The sequence below is a fragment of the Neovison vison genome, chromosome 1, assembly GCF_020171115.1.
Source record: "Neovison vison isolate M4711 chromosome 1, ASM_NN_V1, whole genome shotgun sequence".
In the NCBI taxonomy this organism is placed as follows: Eukaryota; Metazoa; Chordata; class Mammalia; order Carnivora; family Mustelidae; genus Neogale; species Neogale vison.
This window is the reverse complement of record NC_058091.1, coordinates 63338445-63357848: the sequence shown is the minus strand read 5'-3', so window position 1 is coordinate 63357848 and position 19404 is coordinate 63338445. Positions and strand designations below refer to the sequence as shown.

The 19404-nt window shown below is 41.1% G+C and overlaps 1 protein-coding gene across 2 annotated transcripts in view; it reads right to left on the bottom strand.

The window, feature by feature from the left end:
• The window catches only part of NHSL1 (NHS like 1), a 130902-nt gene extending 124427 nt beyond the window's left edge, over positions 1–6475 (bottom strand). For both annotated transcript variants that reach the window (XM_044247881.1, XM_044247890.1), the window contains exon 1: positions 5608–6475. In XM_044247881.1, the coding sequence (XP_044103816.1) occupies positions 5608–5800 (193 nt within the window). In that variant the 5' untranslated portion in view covers positions 5801–6475. The remainder of the gene's footprint in view (positions 1–5607) is intronic.
• Between the last annotated feature and the right edge of the window lie 12929 nt (positions 6476–19404).

Sequence of the window (19404 nt, the reverse complement as noted above, 5' to 3'; positions counted from 1 at the left end):
TGGCAGCACAGGGCATAGGAGATGGCATGGTGAAAAAGCACTGCATCCATCTGCTACATGGGGAGCTAAAACGGGCAGGGGATGGGGAGGGGTCAGAGGTGCAGGGTCCATGCTACTTTAAGTGAGATAGGCTTCATTGTGTAGGCAATGGGGAGCAACACAAGACTCACCCAATTATATTTGCATTTGGGGAAGACTCAAGGATGGCTCAAAAGGAGAAAAGAGTAAGTACAGACTGTAAGAAAGAGTAGAAGACCTCTCAGAGGAAGGCCGAAACTATAGTTTGGATGGACAAGAAGGTACAGACAGACGAGACCTGGAGGAGCTAAAACTGATAAGGCTGAAATACTCTGAAGTATTTCAGAGGTAGTAGTGTCATAAAAAAGAAGAAAAAAGCCCTTTATTTGAAACTTTGATAGAAAATATTATGGTTAAACCAAAAACCCTTGAAATTACATAGAAATATAACACATTCTGAAACAACTGCCAAGAGACTTATAAAAATTAACCCCAATTAATGTTCAGGGTCTTTTGAAATAATTTTAAAAAACAACTGTTTGAAAAGGACAATCTCAAAAAAGTTTTCAAAACTGAGCAAAGCCATTTCCATGAAGAATATAGATTATTAACTTTTAAATGAATGTTCTGACAGTAAGTTACTTCTTTTAACACTCTATTTCTAATAATCTAAATAAGTGTATAATTCTCAAAATAAATCCACAAACTTTTTAAGACAAGTAAGTAAAGGAAGGATATTAGATAAAAACATCATTTCAATATAACTTCATCAATTTAGTAACAAATAAGATCATTTTGCAATAAAAGGAGGCAGCAAAACAACAGAGATTCCCATCTTCAAAATAAAAAAATAATCAAAGGTGAATAAAGGGCAGTTTCAATGAACCAGATAAAATATTAAGTGGCACTTGTGTGTCTCTTTCACAGAATGTCAGCTTCGGTAAAACATAAGAAGGAAAACATTACATTAACTGCACGAGAATATCTTCTCATTCCTTTTAGTAAGACTCCAAGATAAACTACATTTAGCTCTTTTTCCAACGTACATGGTGACCCTCTGAATAAATATTACTTATTTATCTTGTTTTACTTTCAAATTCAGGGGGCTACTTTAGCAATATTTGCCACTACTTTTCAGGTTTCTTTAATGCCATGAAGAAAATGCCCTTAAAACCCAACATTTTAAAGATTTTATGATCAGAAATAAATCATAGCTATTTACATGGAAACAGGATCTCAACGTTGTAGCTTTTGGTCTTTCATGCCATTTTTTCTGTTGTAATCTCTGAAATCCTTGCTAATCTAATTATGCACAAGGATCCTGTTTTTTGCAATTGTTTTACTAGGGAGGACACTGGGATGAAATTACTTGAAATATAACCAACTCCCATACTCAACAATTGATTATCTAGTTTATTGATTATTCATTATCCTTAATGCCTAGAAAAGCCATTCTCTGGTCATCTTTTGTATTTCCTGGGATGGGAAGGAACTGAAATTCAAAAGATTCAAATTTGGTAATGTTATTAGCATATATGATAAAAGTCCTGAAGAAGAGAATGAAAGTAGTGTTTAAATCGAGGCTTTGCATGTCAATTACCCTCTCTGTGTGCTGACCTGTCAATACCAGGATCATCAATCACGCCTCTGCTCAGCTGAACAGAGCTGGAGATACAACAAAACATGCTTTGCTCAATGAGAGGCTACCCCATTATTATTCCACCTCTTTTGGTTTTATTTGACAAGAGAAGGGTAAGTGAGCAAGATGGGGGAGCACAGAATAAATACAAGTCATTAGTTTCCCTTGAGAACCTTCCACAGTGCGGGAAACAAAGCAGGAGCTCATTAAATGTTGTGCAAATCAATGCTAACAGCCAGAAGACCATGCAAAACATGAAAATGCTCAAGATAAAGTTTCTTTATCTGGACCTTCTCATCTAAGACATTCATTTTCCATTTTTCACAATTATTTTCCCTATAATCCCCTCACATGCCCTATCTGCTCCTCCACTTAAGTATGAATTCCATGACTTCCCAGGCTGTGTGCTATATTTCTTTGTGCACATAGTACTAAAAATTCCTTCAATAAATGCTCCCACAACTCCATGTGAAAAGCTATATACTGTCTCACCTACAACTGACTTCTACTTTTTATTACACAGGCATCCAATGAAACAGCTCATGATTCACTAAATTTATACTCAAGAAGCTACTGATTCACATCCTTGATTTTTATAGTTAATTAAGTCAAAACATAATCTGCTATTTTAATGGGTCATATCCCACTAAGAACATAAGAACTGATAACTGCTATTACTTAATTCATTTTTATGTTCCTCAGTACAAATGCCAATAGTTTTGAAGTTCTAAAACTTGCCAGGTGCCGGAACAAAAGAAAATATGCAGGTGCTTACTTGTGATTGCTTTGGACATACCAGTATGTATCTTCTAGTTACTTTTTAGGCTCAGGAAAAGTAGTGCAATTGGAAAGACGCCTATTATAGCATCTAATCTTATAGGAACATTCTCCAAGGAATTTTCAAGCACTGTAGTTTTATCCTTAGTGTCTTGAGTGTACGTGACAACATTAAAATGCAAGCCTATAGGTTTGTGTCTTGATAGATACCCATACAGGTAACTACTTAAAAACTTTACTGCAATGGTCCTAACAAGCAACCCAGCATGGAGATTCACTCTCAAAAAGAGCTTCTAAGAACTGTTTTATAAAATGAGCATGCACACAGCACGGTACCCACAGGACAGTAAGGATTCAGTGGGCTGACTCTGCAAAGCTATGTGATGGGGAGACGGTGGGCAGGGAGCACGCAAGCACTCTGGCCTCCCAGCACCTGCTAGATGGAAGGGAGAAAGGCATAAAGCTGCAGAACCGGCAGCCCCAGCAGCCAGCTATCCCATGGGGGTGGGGAGGACACAGGACACAAGCAAGGCTGACTTGTTAAGCTACACTGACCTACCCCTAGAGCTCACTGCTTGGTGGTGGGGTGTGGGGGGGGGGGAGGCAGGATAACAGGTTTTTAGAAACCTGTGTAGATCAAAAAAGGTTACTATAAGATAGGGGAGTTGGGGAGCAGGGTGAAAGGAAAGTATGTGGTCTCGAATGTATGTGCTCTGGGCAGGCAGATCTAAAGTGAAAGATGCTAGGGCGCCTGGGGGGGCTCAGTGGGTTAAAGCCTCTGCTTTAGGCTCAGGTCATGATCCTAGAGTCCCGGGATCGAGCCCCACACTGGGCTCTCTGCTTCAGCGGGGAGCCTGCTTCCACCTCTCTCTCTGCCTGCCTCTCTGCCTTCTTGTGATCTCTGTCAAATAAATAAATAAATAAAACCTTAAAAAAAATAGTAAGTAAAAGATGCTATACAATTCCCATCAGACAGATATATCTTCAATGCAAGTTTATTTGCCACCAAATCCTAACGTGCCCATTGGCATTCTTAGCACTGACTGATAATCCCTGCTAGACTTTTAGCTTATTTGATACTCCTAAGAGAAAAATTCCAATCTTGAGTAATTTTAGTGAAAGACTGATCCTCTTTTGATCTGGAAGTATAAACAAATATCACTCCTGTATTTCTCCAAAGGGAAGAACTATTTGAAATAAAGATCAAGTGTCAAAGATCAATGCCCCTGGGACAGGATGTCAAAGTTGGGAGCCAATTTTCTTTTGTAAGTCAAATGTAAAAATTTTGATCTACAGGCAGCTTTTTAAGGATTTTCCCCTAGCTGACAAAAAATGGCAGTATTACCCATGGCCAATTATTTCTAAATATCATATAAATTTACACACTCTATTGTGCTTCCATGTCTCTTCACGGGGCTACTATATCCCCGATTACATTAAAGGATAAAGGGCAGTCTTTTGTGTTTTTGCATAAACAAGTCCTCCCTCCTTTTACAAGTCACCCCTCTTCTCTACAATAACCTCATTATTCTTCACAAGTCAAGTGTACAGTATTTGCTTCATTTCCCAGCTAAAACTAATACACACATATTCACAGTTATCTTTCCCTTTAATGTTAATTTAGATGGAGCATCTATGATAGAAATCCTAAAGCCACGTGCTCACATGTCTAGAGTCTTTAACGGAAACCTGATGGCAGTTGATCTAAAACAAGTCATAAAAGAACAACCTTTGGCAAAGGCCAACGGAACCAAAACTACACCCTCTGATGACCACAGGACTACTGTATCCGCCCTGCAAACATTTTTGCCTCAAACATTACAACCCACCCATTAACCAAAACCGCAGCTTATTCCTGATTTAGAAGAGCAAATTTCGTGGACTTACTAAACCTCACAACTCCAGCCAGAAAGCCTCTTCTCTGTGTGGCAATTATTCCACATTTGAACTAAAACCCTGCATCTTTAAGCTCAGTTATCAGTGGACTGCTGTTAAAGCCCCTTTCCTGACATAATAAACAACTGACATCTTCTGAGAGCATTAACTAGTCCCTTCTGTGCCACAGTTTAATAGAGAAGACTTTTTAATATAGAAACTGTTTAACACTCTGTTTAACACACAGCATCCTCGAGGAAGAGTTGTGTTAAATTCTCAGTCCGCAGACTAAAAACACTGTACCATCGGCCCATATGCAACTTATTCGCTCAGGATTCAGATGTTTTGTTTCCCAAAAAATGGGAAAGAACAGGTCGCTGAAAGATTCCAGCAAGGTTTCTCTTGGCACGGGAAGAATGTGATAAACAGGGAAAACACAATCAGGAGGAATGTCTGGACTGGGTTCTTTTGTAATACTTAAATAGCGCTCCCCTACCGGGCTTTGCCACAGCACCAAAGGGGGAACCATCTTAGAACTCTACAGTAAACATTCTAAAAGGGAGAACTCAGAAATTCTAAATACAAAATAGGGGTGTGTTAAGAAATACTGAAATATTTCCCTCTCTCCCACCAGGACTGATATTTTTCTTCATCCCAAGGAAGGCAAAATATGCTAACCCCAAGCACAGAGGCCAACACTGGTCTGAAAAGGAACTTGAAAGAAATCCAAAAAACTACTTCTGGCCAAAGTATCAAGGGCAAGCCCTTCATGTGTTCCCTTTCCTTGATGTCATTCTAATAACCTTTTTAATTCAAGTGTCTGCGTCCTTCGTCAGTCTTCTTAAAGAAAGACACAAGAAGACTATTCATGATTCCCAAAGTTTTCTCAGTGCATTGTTTCGGTAAAAAGTTCCGTGTCCCAACTTCAAGTTGTAAGAGAAGAAGACTCCCGTGAGGGTGGCTTACTGTTGAACTTTTCACAAGTCACCTGAGTGTGTGGATCTGCTGAGGGGAAGGGGTGCTGAGGACCACTAACAGCTATCTTATCCTTCTTAGGACACAACCTCAAGCTGAATCTAGTTGGAAGAGCACTTTGATTTTAGACATGTAAACAAATGGATGACACCGAATTCCAATAGAAAAACAAAAAAACTCCTCTAAGGGGGCAAAAAAAAAAAAAAAAAAACAAAAAACAAACAAACAAAAAAACCCATGAAGGGAAATCAGTGAAAGAAAATGAATGCTACACTGCAAACCTGCAAGAATGTTTAAATTAAAAAAAAAAAAAATCAAGTCACCTTTTCTGGGCTGGGTTCTGTAATTCCAGTTTTCATCATCTGCTTCCACCTGCTGCCCACAAACCGAGAGCTCTCCATCACTGCGAAACAGCCTCTTTGTCTGCCTGGACAAGGAGGAGAAATTGATCCAACTCACAGCACGTGAGAGAGACCCTGAATTTGACTTGAGTCTGAAAGAGCCTTCCTTTTTCATCTTCTTTCACACCACCATCGACTAGAGACAAAGCACAGCCCAGCAAAAAAAAAAAAAAAAAAAAAAAAGAAGCTCGGTTTCACTATCGTTCCATGTCCTTCCAAGGAACCTGCTCCTTCCCACTTATTCAGACAATGTTGAGAGTCAGGCACGGCATTACGCAGGAAGACTGCTTCTAGGTCACCCAGTTACAAAGAAAAGGAAAATGAGGAGTTAGGAAACAAAACAAACAAGAATAATCCTAGCCACACTGTGGCCCTTGGTTTGGCATAAGTTTAAAAACGCAGCAGGGTGTTCGTTTCAGGAACGTTTGTCAGGACTCAGAGAACAAAACCAAGGCACGCCGACGCTTTGGTGCGTGCCCAGCATCCCCTCCTGCAATCCTGCTCCCGTCCTGAGCATCCTTCCCCACGCGGGCAGGGAGCCGCGAGAGCAGCCCTGCGCGGCCGACGGACGGAAGAACTCCTCAGGCTGGAGAAAGAGGTTCGGCGTCAACCCGGGCGCCCCGTGTGAACTTCACCGACACAGGTGACCCGGGGGAGATCAAAGCGGTCGGCTCCCTTGTCGCCGCTCGGCACAGAATCATGACGCGCCCACCTGCCCTCTCTGCGGTCCGTGAACCGCTCAGGATCCACGGGACTCCACAAACAATAAACCGGGCTGCGTGGCTGTCGCCGGGATTACAGGGTACGCGCTCGGGTGAAAGGCGATAGGCTCTCCCCACAGCGAAGGCTCCTCATTGGACACAGAAAACCCCGCCTCCTCCCCACAGGCAACACTTCAGCCGGCAGCTCCAACTTCTGAACTCCTGCAGAGCTGGGCTAAATACAAGTCTGCGCAGAGTACAGACTTATGGGAATTTAAAAAAAAAAAAAAAGAACTTGATTATTAATCGTCAGACCGCACCTCTGAAGGTAGAATTTTGATAAGTTTAAAAGAGCGTATAGTTTTATAAACATCGAGCATTCCTCCATTGATCTAGGGATGTCATCAGCTGAGAAAATGTATTTCCGAAGAGAATTAAACTGACTCAGTTATTCTTTCACTCCCAGCTTTCAGCGAAGGTGAAATGCAGCCCTTCATGTACCTGCTGTTGCCTCTCCGGTCTCCCGCCAGCAGCTGGGGTGTGGGATGGGGTGGAGGACCCTCTTCTGCCTCCCGCTGGCAGCCCCTACAGGTCATTCCTCTACAGCTTGGAAGGATCATCATATCATGGAGAACCATCATCTGAGAGCTATGTTAGCAGCAATTAGCTGCAGGCTCCTGAGACTCCTAAAACCATGAATCATGACATGCAAAGCATTTAGAGCCACACGCTGGAATGCACTGGGTGCAGCATTTCACCCGAGGCCAACATAATCCCATGGTCCTGCAGGCGTTAAATGTCCCCTTACCTTTCCATCACACAGACTTGGGTCAGGCATCCCCTCCCCAAAGCGTTATTCAGAGTAAGACTAATAAGCAACGAGTAAAGAACTGGGTCCAACTCACTTTACTCAGCACTGAGCAAACATTTCAAAACTAACCCAGTGCAACAGAAAATAAACGCTGATTAAAAATGATAAAAGAGAAATTGTAATGCCATCAACTTTGGCTTTTTCAACATCCCTCTGGCTATTCAGGGTCTTTTCTGGTTTCACATAAATTTTAGGATTATTTGTTCCATTTCTCTGAAAAAAATTGATGGTATTTTGGTAAAGATTGAAACAAGATGAGATTAGGAGGGAGACAAACCATAAGAGACTCTTAATCTCACAAAACAAACTGAGGGTTGCTGGGAGGTGGGGGGTAGGGACAGGGTGGTTGGGTTATGGACACTGGGGAGGGTATGTGCTATGGCGAGTGCTTTGAAATGTGTAAGCCTCATGATTCACAGACCTGTACCCCTGGGGCAAATAATACATTATATGTTAATAAAAATAATTTTGAAAAAATTATAAAAGAGGGATTTTGCATCATACATCTACCACCGTTCACCGATATTTTAAGAAAAGGGCTCTAAAAGCTTACGAGGACTGAGACCTTTTTAGAAGAAAAACACAGAATTGCTGCAAAACATTCCTCAGATGGGACACCTCACACTACCGTGGAAACCGTGACACTGAAAAGCCACCAAGAACTAAGGGCGAAGCTAAAGGCATCTAGGGGAAACAGAGATTCGGTTGAAAGCTAAAAGGGTCCTCAAGAGCTCATGTAGTTTAAACTCCTCAATTCACAGATGAGGAAATTCAGGCCCAGACAAGGAATATGACATACCCAGTACACTCAGAAGAGTCAGGAATGGGACCAGGTCATATCAGACCCTACTGGATTCAAAATTTTGCTACTTACTGGGGCTGCCAGCTACATTAGCAAGCACTCTGAACTATTAAACTGGAATGATACCTCTACTTTGATCACTTCCATAAAGGCAAAAATAATATTATGCAGAGCACCAGTGCCTGTAATAGTTTGAACATCAAATAATCTTCCTTTTTTTTTCAAATACTCTTTCTGAGTCAAAACAATTTTGAGAATCTTAAAATTCTCAAATTTTAAATTTAAAAAAATTTTTAAAAGACCATTGTGCCAGAAAAATATAAAAACATCCTGAATGCTGCCTTCCATTTCAGAGGTACGTGGAACCCCTAAAATCCAAATATGCATTCTCTAAGGATCTATGGACCTCCCTGAAAAAGAATACCATTGTGTTTCCTCCCTAATGTCTCCATCCTACAGCTAGATTTTAAATTTAGGAATACCTAAGCTCTGAAATAAACCTTGAACTGTTCCTTACATTCAGGGAGTTCTATTGGATGCTTTTCCAACCCACCCTCCTTGGAGTGTGTGCACCTGTAGACACAATAGCAGGGACGAATAGGTGTCATTAGTAACCAATGTGTTTCCCGCCGGTCCTTCCTGTCCTTCCACACATCTGAGAACAAGCCCATGAGAGGGGACTGGAGGAACACCCACTGCCAAGCAGCCAAGAAGGCTAACTGGTCCATTCAGGGACTAGACTCCAGACTCTTGTTCATGTATGTTAATTAAAAAAAAAAAAAAGACTCTCCTTCAAAGTAAATGCACACATATGCTGGACTTCAAAATTAATGTATTTCCCATTATTCACCAGACCTGTGGATATGTCTGTACAATAACGAATTCTCTACTGACCAGCTCTTCTACATTTCTATCATACTGGCGCTTGATGATTAACATTTTGCTTTATGTAAAAGAAGGTCAAATAAATTAACTACCTTTACAACTGCATCAGAGTTCCTCTATAGCCAAGAGAGAACATAACATTTCAAATGTAATAGTTTGGGGTGCCTGGGTGGCTCAGTGGGTTAAAGCCTTTGCCTTCGGCTCGGGTCATGATCCCAGAGTCCTGGGATAGAGCTGTACGTCGGGCTTTCTGCTCAGCAGGGAGCCTGCTTCCTCCTCTCTCTCTGCCTACTTGTAATCTCTATCTGTCAAATAAATAAATAAAATCTTAAAAAAAAAAAGTAACAGTTTAAAACAAAACAGTAAATTAAACAGTTTTAATTAGCTTTCACTATCTACGTTAGGTGTGTACTCCCATTCTCTTAGGAAATCTTAAGTAGGCTGTTTGAAAAGCTATTACATTCATTCAATCCATATTTATTTAGCAACTACAATGAGCCACATATTTTAACCATCCAGATCCCAGAGCCACACAAATCTACAGCTCCCAGGGGCTCCCAGGGGCCAGGCTCAAGGCTACTCAGTGCCTGGCACTCCATGGAGACCACTGCTGATCTTCACAGTAACCCTGCTGTGCAATATCCCTGGGAGAGTCTACCCGGTTTTTTCCAGTGCAATCATCAGTGTAGTAAAACATCTTAATTTTACATTTTTCTTTTTTTTTTAAAGATTTTATTTTATTTATTTGACAGAGAGAGATCACAAGTAGGCAGAGAGAGAAAGAGAGAGGAGGAAGCAGGCTCCCCGCTGAGCAGAGAGCCCGATGCGGGACTCGATCCCAGGACCCTGAGATCATGACCTGAGCCAAAGGCAGCGGCTTAACCCACTGAGCCACATTTTTCCCTGTGATAATCTACAAGAGAATACACTCTGGTCAGACTTTGGAATCAGACCTGCTGCACAGATTTTTGTCTGCATCCCTTACAGTGCGGTGGTTTTTTTCATCTCCCCCCTCACTGTCAGGCTGTCAAACTGAACTTCTGCTGTTGTCGCAGGTGCCAATAACTGCTCCCTGCCTACCGGTTCACCACTGCCAGGCTCCAGGCTTTGAGGAATCAGATAAATCATCTTGCTTCAATTATGTGTTTAGGGGGAGTTGATAAGCCCCCACAGAACCAAATATACAGCTTTAGTACAAGGGCTCTGCCACAGCTGCCTGTTGGCCGGCACCCTCGCCCTGGGACTGGCCAGGTGAGCGTTCCACAGTTGAAATGGTGGGAGCAACCTCTGGGCTAACACCCCCAGGCGGGACTACACCAGGTTTATGACTCATTACCTCTTTCGTGATAAGTTCTTAACACTTGAGGGTGGTGAGAAATTTAGCCATCGTTAATGACAAAAGGACAAAAAATTATATTATTTAAGGAATGACTTATGTCCAACACTAAAGAAAAGTTAATGACAAAAACTGGGAGGGACCAGAATATATTCCTAAAGGAAGTTCTGGGATCATCATCATAGTTGGGTACTCCTAAATCAAATATCCATTAATTTAAAAAGATTTGTGTTTCTAGCAAGAGCCAAATGGATAGATCAAATACATTTGGAAAGTCCTTGCCAAAAGAAACAAGATTTCCTATTTCAATATAGACTGACATCCTTAAAAAGGACTTCTGCTCAAACAGAAGTCTTCGATTTAATAAAAACTGTTTAACGTGACAAGACATCATTGGATCAGACAGACCCCTCAACCCACCCGGGCGTGTAATTGCCCCATTTGCCATCTGTGGAAAACGCCAGCCAAGAGTAGGAACTAATTTCAAGTGCCATCAGTTTTTTGGCCTCAAAAGCCACCAACGAGCACTGCAGCTTTTCATTTCTGTGTGTGCTTTTCCTGCCCTGCCCCTCACCCTTCAAACCTGGAAGAAGGAAGGAAAGAGGCAGAACCCTGCCCTGAGAAATGAGTAGAGAACAGTGTGGGCTGGTGGAGCCGGTGAGGTGGGCTAGTTGGGCTGGAAGTGGGGTGCACACATAGAAGGCCTAGAACAGAGACAAAGGTGCCACAGCAGTGAGAGGAGCCGCTCTCAACTGGGTCGTGTTGCAAAGCAGCCCTGCCCAGGCAGGAGCAGTGAAGTGTGCACACTATCAGGTTACCACATGAATCACCCAGACAACCCACAGGGACCTTTAGTGTCTGGGACAGGGAACGGTAGGTTTTCCAACTGTGGTAGGTTTTCCAACTGTCGGCTCTTGTAAATAATTTAAGAGTAGATTGATATGCAAACTTTCTATGAGGTAGTTTGTACACACTCATAGTGAAAGCTGATCTCAATATCTAGAAGTAAACAATGTGAGCCAGACATTTATAATGAGAAAACAAAACAAAACCAACAAAACAAAACACATATTACACCCAGGGCCACTGCAGCCAACTCCCATAGAACACTAAATCCTCCTTGTCATCCCCTCCCAACCCCTAAGGAATTAAACTGATTTACTCAAGAAAGAGGTCATGGAAGACAAAACGCTGCCAATTACCCATTCAGAGACAATTCAGGGTTCCCTCACCAACCACTGCTTGCTTCAATATTTAAAAGAGAAAAGCACTGCCTTTTTATTAAGCCGTAGCTTTAAAAGAGAGAATACAAACATGTTGTTCCCCTCAAATGGAAAGAGTAGATGCAAACATCTATAATTACAGATCATCCCAAGCCTGAATCCTACCTTTCAACATCTTCCAATCTGAAAGGGACTCCTGAAATGATCTGACACTCGAAGACTTTGCCACATTGTTCCCGCGGGATCACTTGATACGGGAGCAGTAGGTCAGCACATGACTGCTATCAGCCCCTGGGGCGGGGCACGCAGCAAGGGGATAAAGGCTGTCCCTGGGACAGAAGCCATCCCTGACTGATGGGTGCCTTGGAGTGTCAGAGGCTGGGTGAGCAGTTGATTACCCAGAGCCGAACTCCTTCCCAACCCTAACCAAGAAAATGTCCTCATCCAAGGGGTTTGGCTAAAAAGGTCCCTTAAGAGTGAACACTAACTTTGAGACTCTTCTCATGTAAGAACAAGGATGAACTTGCTCTGAGACTGAACTAAAATTCCAAATTAAAAAAAAAAAAAAAAAGTTTTTAAATCATGATCTTCTTTGTACTTCCTACGCCTCTCCTATGGCCTCTTCAGTAATCCAATAATTATTGGATCCAATAATTATTATTATGTTTACTACTTACTCAACCATTTCTTCACAAACTTTGTCACGTACATAAATCACGGGAGATTTTATTAAAATGTAGAGTCTGATTTGGGTGTGGAGCAGGGCCCGAAATTCGGAACCCCTCAAAGGGCCCAGGTGATGCCAGCCCCCAGATAACTTTGAGTTAGCACAGTACTAGACTGGACTGCCCCCTAGGGGCAGGGATCTGATCTTTTGATCTCCATTATCTCAGGATAGCTACACACTGCCAGGAGGAGTGGCTGTTGGTAGACAGAACCATCTATTCATTTGCATGTACCTCTTTCTTTTGATCTTAACATGTTTCAGGAAAAGGAGATAATGAGACCTCTACAGCACTCATTACTTTATCACTAAATTCCAAAAGGCAAAAGCAAAGCAAAATTTGTCAGCTGATCAAAAATATATATAATTCTGAATTAAAGAGTACTAATGAAATTCTGTTGGTCATAGAGTTAGACTGCTTCACTTTGAGAAGAGGGTCATTAACTGCGAGGCTCTATGCTTTTCTTACTCTGTTAGGACATTCGGCACTGCTTCCATCTGCCGAGACTCCAGAATCCAGGGATCTGGCTCAGAATCCGTGGCAATCAATAATGAGCCAAATTTAAAAATTCAGCCCCCGTCTTACCTGATAATCTACACAGACAGGGCAGGATCTCCTGTGTTCCACCATATGAATATAGTTGTTCTGTGGTGGTGGAAATTTTTTTATATCAGTTTTTCCTGGTATCTTTTAAGACAAAGAAAATTTTTCCATCAACTTTTAAGTGACCCTCTAAGGGTCACTTGTTTTTTTTTTTGTAAAGCCATATCCACTGTGGGCCCTATATATCTGGTTTTTCAACAGACATTTTATCAATTTGGCTACCCTTTATTACACTGCTACGCCATGGCAAACGTGTTAGACATTGCTAATAACTTCAGTGATTCCACTGACCCAGACAAATCTTACTTCTAACGATGTGAGTAAACAAAATTAGGCATAAAGTACATGAAAGTCATACATTTGTGGTACCCTATACTCACAAACAGGAAAGAGACAGAAATGCAAATATATAAATATATTTGGGATTATTGCAATTCCCCCTAGCCATCAGTTTTTTACTATTTCCAGCAATGGGAAAGAGCCCAAATAAAGGGATTGGTTCAAGTATTTACTGATCTCCTTCTGGGAGATCAGTCAGGCAGGCTGATTCTAAAGCACAGAAGTCAGAACCCTGTCCTGGAATTTTAAGTGTATTTTAGGACAAAAGATATACACACAGCTATTTTTAACTTAGTGCAAGAAAGAAAATAAAGGAAACAAGTAGGGTCCTTAAGTCAAGTAGGGTCTCTGGCAGGGTTCTGCAGGGTGAGAGGTACTCTCAGAAGAACTTCCTGGTGACTGGGGGTTTGGCCAATCAATGGTGTCTTGGTAAACCACATGGGGTGAGGGGTGTGGGAAGCCCTGATCCATAGTATTTTCATGTAAACACTTCAACTATGGCCAATTTCAAGTTACCAACAATTCACAACCAGCATGCTAAAATCGTAAAAATTTCACAATACCCAAAGTATGGAGAGAGCCCAGATGTCCATGGACTGATGAATGGATAAAAAAGATGTGGTATATATACACAATGGAATACTACTCAGCTATCAGAAAAAATGAAATCTTGCCATTTGCAACGGAGTGGATGAAATTAGAGTGTATTACGCTAAGTGAAGTAAGTCAGTCAGAGAAAGACAAATACCATATGATTTCACTCATATGTGAAATTTAAGAAACAAAACTGAATGGGCAACAGACACATGAAAAAGTGCTCCACATCACTCGTAATCAGGGAAATACAAATCAAAACCACGCAAGCTACTACCTCATACCAGTCAGAATGGCTAAAATTAACAAGTCAGGAAATGACAGATGCTGGTAAGGATGCAAAGAAAGGGGAACACTCCTACACTGTTGGTGGGAATGCAAGCTACTGCAGCCACTCTGGGAAACAGTATGGAGGTTCCTCAAGAAGTTGAAAATAGAACTACCCTATGACCCAGCAATCACACTACTGGGTATTTACCCTAAAGATACAAATGTAATGATCCCAAGGGGCACACGCACCTGAATGTTTAATAGCAGCAATGTCCACAACAGCCAAACTATGGAAAGAACCTAGATGTCCATCAACAGATGAACGGATAAAGATGATGTGACATACATACACACACACACACAGGAATACTATGCAGCCATCAAAAGAAATGAAATCTTGCCATTTGCAACAACGTGGATAAAACTAGAGGGTATTATGCTGAGCGAAATAAGTCAATCAGAGAAAGATAATTATCATATGCTGTCTCTGATATGAGGAATTTAAGAGGCAGGGTGGAGGGATGTGGGGGGTAGGGAGGGAATAAATGAAACAAGATGGGATTGGGAGGGAGACAAACCATAAGAGACTCTTAATCTCAAAAAACAAACTGAGGATTGCTGAGGGTGGGCGGGTAGGGATAGGGTGGCTGGGTTATGGACATCGGGGAGGATATGTGCTATGGTGAGTGCTGTGAAATGTGTGAACCTGATGATTCACAGACCTGTACCCCTGGGGCAAATTATATGTTAATAATAAACAAAAGAAACAAACAAACAAAACTGATGAACACGGGGGAAGGGAAGGAAAAATAAAATAAGATAAAAACAGAGAGGGAGGCACTCTCTCTCTCTCTATGCCTGCCTCTCTGCCTACTTGTGATCTCTCTCTGTCGGATGAATAAATAAAATCTTTAAAAAAAAAAACACAGAGAGGGAGGCAAACTATAAGAGACTCTTAACTACAGGGAACAAATGGAGGGTTGTTGGAGGGGAGGTCAGTGTGGGCGATGGTGTAATTGGGTGACAGGCATTAAGGAGGGCACTTGATGTAATGAACACTGGGTATTATATGCACCTGAATCACTAAATTCTGCCCCTAAAACTAAATAAAACACTCTGCGATAACTAACTTGAGTTTAAATAAAATCTAAAATAATAAATACAATAATGAAATAAAAAATGAAAAAAAATCATAAAATCCTAAAAATTTAAGAATGGGATTTCAAAGCCAGTACACCCTGGCTCCAGTTTACCACTGAATTTGGCTAACATGATAATTTGGTAAAAACAATGGGTTAGTAGAATATTAACAGCCCTACAATCACTAATGTTTTAGTGTTAGTAATGGGGGGAAAGAAAAAGAGTGTGCAGCTGTGATTAAGGGAAGGCCCTTGACTAAGGAGTTTATCCTGGATTATCCAGGTGGGCCCCAAAGGCATCTTTTCAAGTCTTTTATAGGAGAGGGGCAGTGGGAGACCTTGCAGAGAGGCAATGTGAGCATGGGAGCAGAGACGGAGCTATGTAGCCACCAGCTGAGGAGAGAAGCCGGGCCACCAGAAGCAGGAAGAAGAAAAGGACAGAGTCTTCCCTTAGAGCCTCTGAAGGGAACACAGTTCTGCCAACACCTCAATTTCAGACTTCTGGCCTCCAGAACTGTGAGAGAATACATCTACATCTTTTAAGCCACAGTGTTTGCGGCTTTTTTTTGCAATAGCCTTAAGAAACAGGTTAGGGGGACACCAAAGGAGAGTTTTGCCATCTGTGACATCTCTAAGCATTTCTGTTCATTTTATAGGAACTAGTGGAAGCTGCTTCAACTGTCAACAACTGCCAACTTTTAAAAAAAATACCCGATGGGAAGAACACTAATAAGGGTCTCAAAGTATAGATACCACGCTTCTAAGTAGTTTGCACTGACTTGGCAACACAGTGTGACCTCATGCCCCTCCTTTCTGAATCTTTTAGTCTTTGACAGGTAAGTATGCTTTTCCTTTCATAATAAGAAAAATAAAAGGCTGGAAGTTTCAAGGTTCCACTTCTTAAAAATTCAGTTTTAAGCCAATAATGCCTGATTTGACTGTTTGGGAGAAAAATATCTTTTTTTAAATTTGGAAAATACTTCCAGTTCTTCCTGTTTTTTTCACCCTTTTTTTGTAGATTTTTTTTTAAAAGGGCAGTTTTAGATTCACAGCAAAACTGAGAGGAAGTTTTCCCATATACCTCTTTCTCCCATATAGGAAAATATTTTTAGTTTTGTGTTAAATAGATCATGATGTGATAAAAAGCGCTACTTTTTTTGTGTGTGCCAAAGTGGCATTAATTTGAAGAGGAATTTTTAAATTATTGAGAATATGTAGATGAATACAATCATTAATCTTCAAAGTACTCCTTCTCAAATCCAAATAATCCCTCTTCCCCAGGGCATAACTGAGTGAAAACGAATGATAAATTCAAACCTTAAAAAAAAAAAAAAATTGGTGGGGCAAAGAAAACTCTGAGAAGTTCTGAAAGCACTGAGCAGACAGTCATCACGCTCACATTCAACTTTCTTGCCTTTCAGGCAGCCAGGCTGTTTGACGCTATCTTGAGAGTTAAGTGTGGAGTCAGAATGAAAACAACACACCCTTTCCCATTAGATTATTCCCCTCTAACAAAAACCCTGGGAAATGTATTACTACACATATTTGATATTTGTAGATACTGAGGATAAAGATGATCAAACAACTTGCCTAAGGTCCCCAAGTTATTTAGGTAGCAGAGCTGAGACTTGAAGAAACATCTAACGGATGAGGCACCTGGGTGGCTGAGTCGGTTAAGTCTCCGACTCTTGGTTTTGGCTTAGGTCATGATCTCAGGGTTCTGGGATGGAGCCCTGCGTTGGGTTCCACACTCAGGGGAGAGTCTGGTTCCCCCCATCTCTCAAATAAATTTTAATAAATAAATAAATAAATAAATAAATATTTTTTAAATGAAGAGGCATCTGCCTGACAACAAAACCTTAGCCTTCCCTTCTCCCTACTCATGGCCACAGCCTTCAGGTCTCTCATGGGCCTACTGTAATGCCCTGAGGAATGGGCTGCCTGGCTTTCAGCTGTGCCCCCTTCAAAGCTATCCTCCATGTGCCAACTCACACCATAATTCAAGCCCCTGGTGCTTGATGCATGATTAATTCTTCTCATCTTCTCCACTTGCTTAACTTTTATGCACTCTTCACACCTTCGACCAGGAGCTATCTAGCCCAAATAAGCAAACAATTACTGAGTACTAACTATATCACTAAACTAGTGCTACATAACAAACCACTCCAAAACTCAGTGGCTTAAAACAAACAATCACTTATGATTTCTCATCACTCTGTGGGTTGTCTGGAGGTCAGCTAGTTCAGGCTGGACTCAGTTGAGGGTGGCTCTGCTCCAAGGCAGCTGTCTCAGGATGCTCAAGACTGAGGAATTTCCCAGGACATGGAACTTGTTTTAAAACTGGGGCAGTCCCAAGCATCCCAGAATGTTTGGTCACCTTAGGTTAGCCTCTGTGTGCCTCTAGATGGCTCTCCTCCCCATCCTAGGACCAGTAGGCAGTCCAAGTTTATCTTTCTCACAGCAATGGCACCAAAGAGCAAAACTCAACTACCCAAGCCACCTCTGCATTGAAGCTGCTAACATTCCAGGGGCCAAAGCAAGCCAAGCGTGACCAGGGCTTCGGGCACAATGATACACTCCCATCATCCAAGCAAGCCGGGGGAGGAGATGGATGTATCATGGGCACCTGCTGGTCAAGTTACCAAGGGCTGAGGACTCCTAGGACACCATTCCTGACTGCAAGGATTAGATTGTTAGATGCCCTGCCTAATCTGTTTCCAAAACATCCCATAAAGAGAGAGGCTGCATCTCAGTCACTAAGGACTGTAAACTGGAAAAACCAAGCCTTGTGTCACCATGTGCACAGTACCCGGTATACAGTAAGGATCAAATCAATGCTTGTTAAATTAAATGGGTCAGTGACATGCCCTTCATCACTACTTTTCAACTTTCTCCTGTTAAATGTACTCTAGTTTCTTTACTGGACTTTCTTTGATATTCTCCCACAAGAAATGCTAGCTTACTTACATGCAGGGGTCAACAAAATTTTGGGAAAGAGCCAGACAGTAAACATTTCCAGCTTTGTCTCTGTTGCAACTACTCCATCTGCCACTGTGGCAAAAAAGTAGCCAGATGATAAGTAAACAAAATCAGGGTGGCTGGGTTTCAATAAAACTGTATTTACAAAAATAGGTGGTGGCCTGTATTTGGTTCACAGAATATAGTTTGCTGACCTTTGATTAGAAAAATAAGTATAAGCGGTGCTGAGAGCTGTGTGGACTGCCCAAGCACAGACAGTTCACAAATGTTTACCAAACTGTGTTCCTTAGGACACGTGTATCAGAATCAAGACGGATTGGGGTGCGGGAGGAGGGAACCAGAAGGGCTTATTAAAAATGCACATTCCTGGAGTCTATTTAATACACACCTCTGGAGAGAACCTGAGAGTCCACATTTAAACAAGCTTCCGAGATGTGTCTTTTGCATGCTAAAATTTGAAAATCACTAGTTTCAATACCTAAATTCAACATCTAAATTATATTAGAATATCAAGTAAATGTGCAGAGTTCAAATCCCTACTTATAAGTCACTGAAAATGTACAAACATCATAGATATAATATCAAATACATACAACATAAACTAGGAGGATATACTAAGAATTTTATCAGTGGGTATTATAAGCAGAATACAGGATAACAGATTGTTTTAATTTTTTATTTTTGATTTTCTATTTTTCCATAATATGTATGCTAAACATACACCATAAAATTTAAAAAAAATTTTTTCAAATAATCTCTACACCCAACATAGGGCTCAAACGCACAACCCCAAGATCAAGAATCACACACTCCACTGACTAAGCTAGTCAGGCTGCGCTACATTGTAAAATTTTTAATCATCTAATGTTTAATTTTCACTCAGAGTTATTAGAAACAGTGAAAAGGAGAGAAATCAGCACAGATGTAATAGTTAGCATTTCACCATTTTTGCTTCAGTTTTTAAAATATAAAATGTTACAGATAAATATCCCTCCTGTCCCAAGTCTCCCAGTTTAGCCATTATTCTAAATTTGGTTTGTATCATTCCCAACATATTTTTCACACTTTTTCTGAATACCAGTGTGTTCATCAATAAGACACAATACTGTTTTCTCCAAGTTTCACAGATGGCATTATAATCCCCAAATATTTTTAAGATTATTTTTAATAAAATAGTTAATATTAAGAACTTTTTCACCCTGCAACTAAAGGAACCATGGTGCTACCTGATCCTTTTCCTACAACCTCGTTC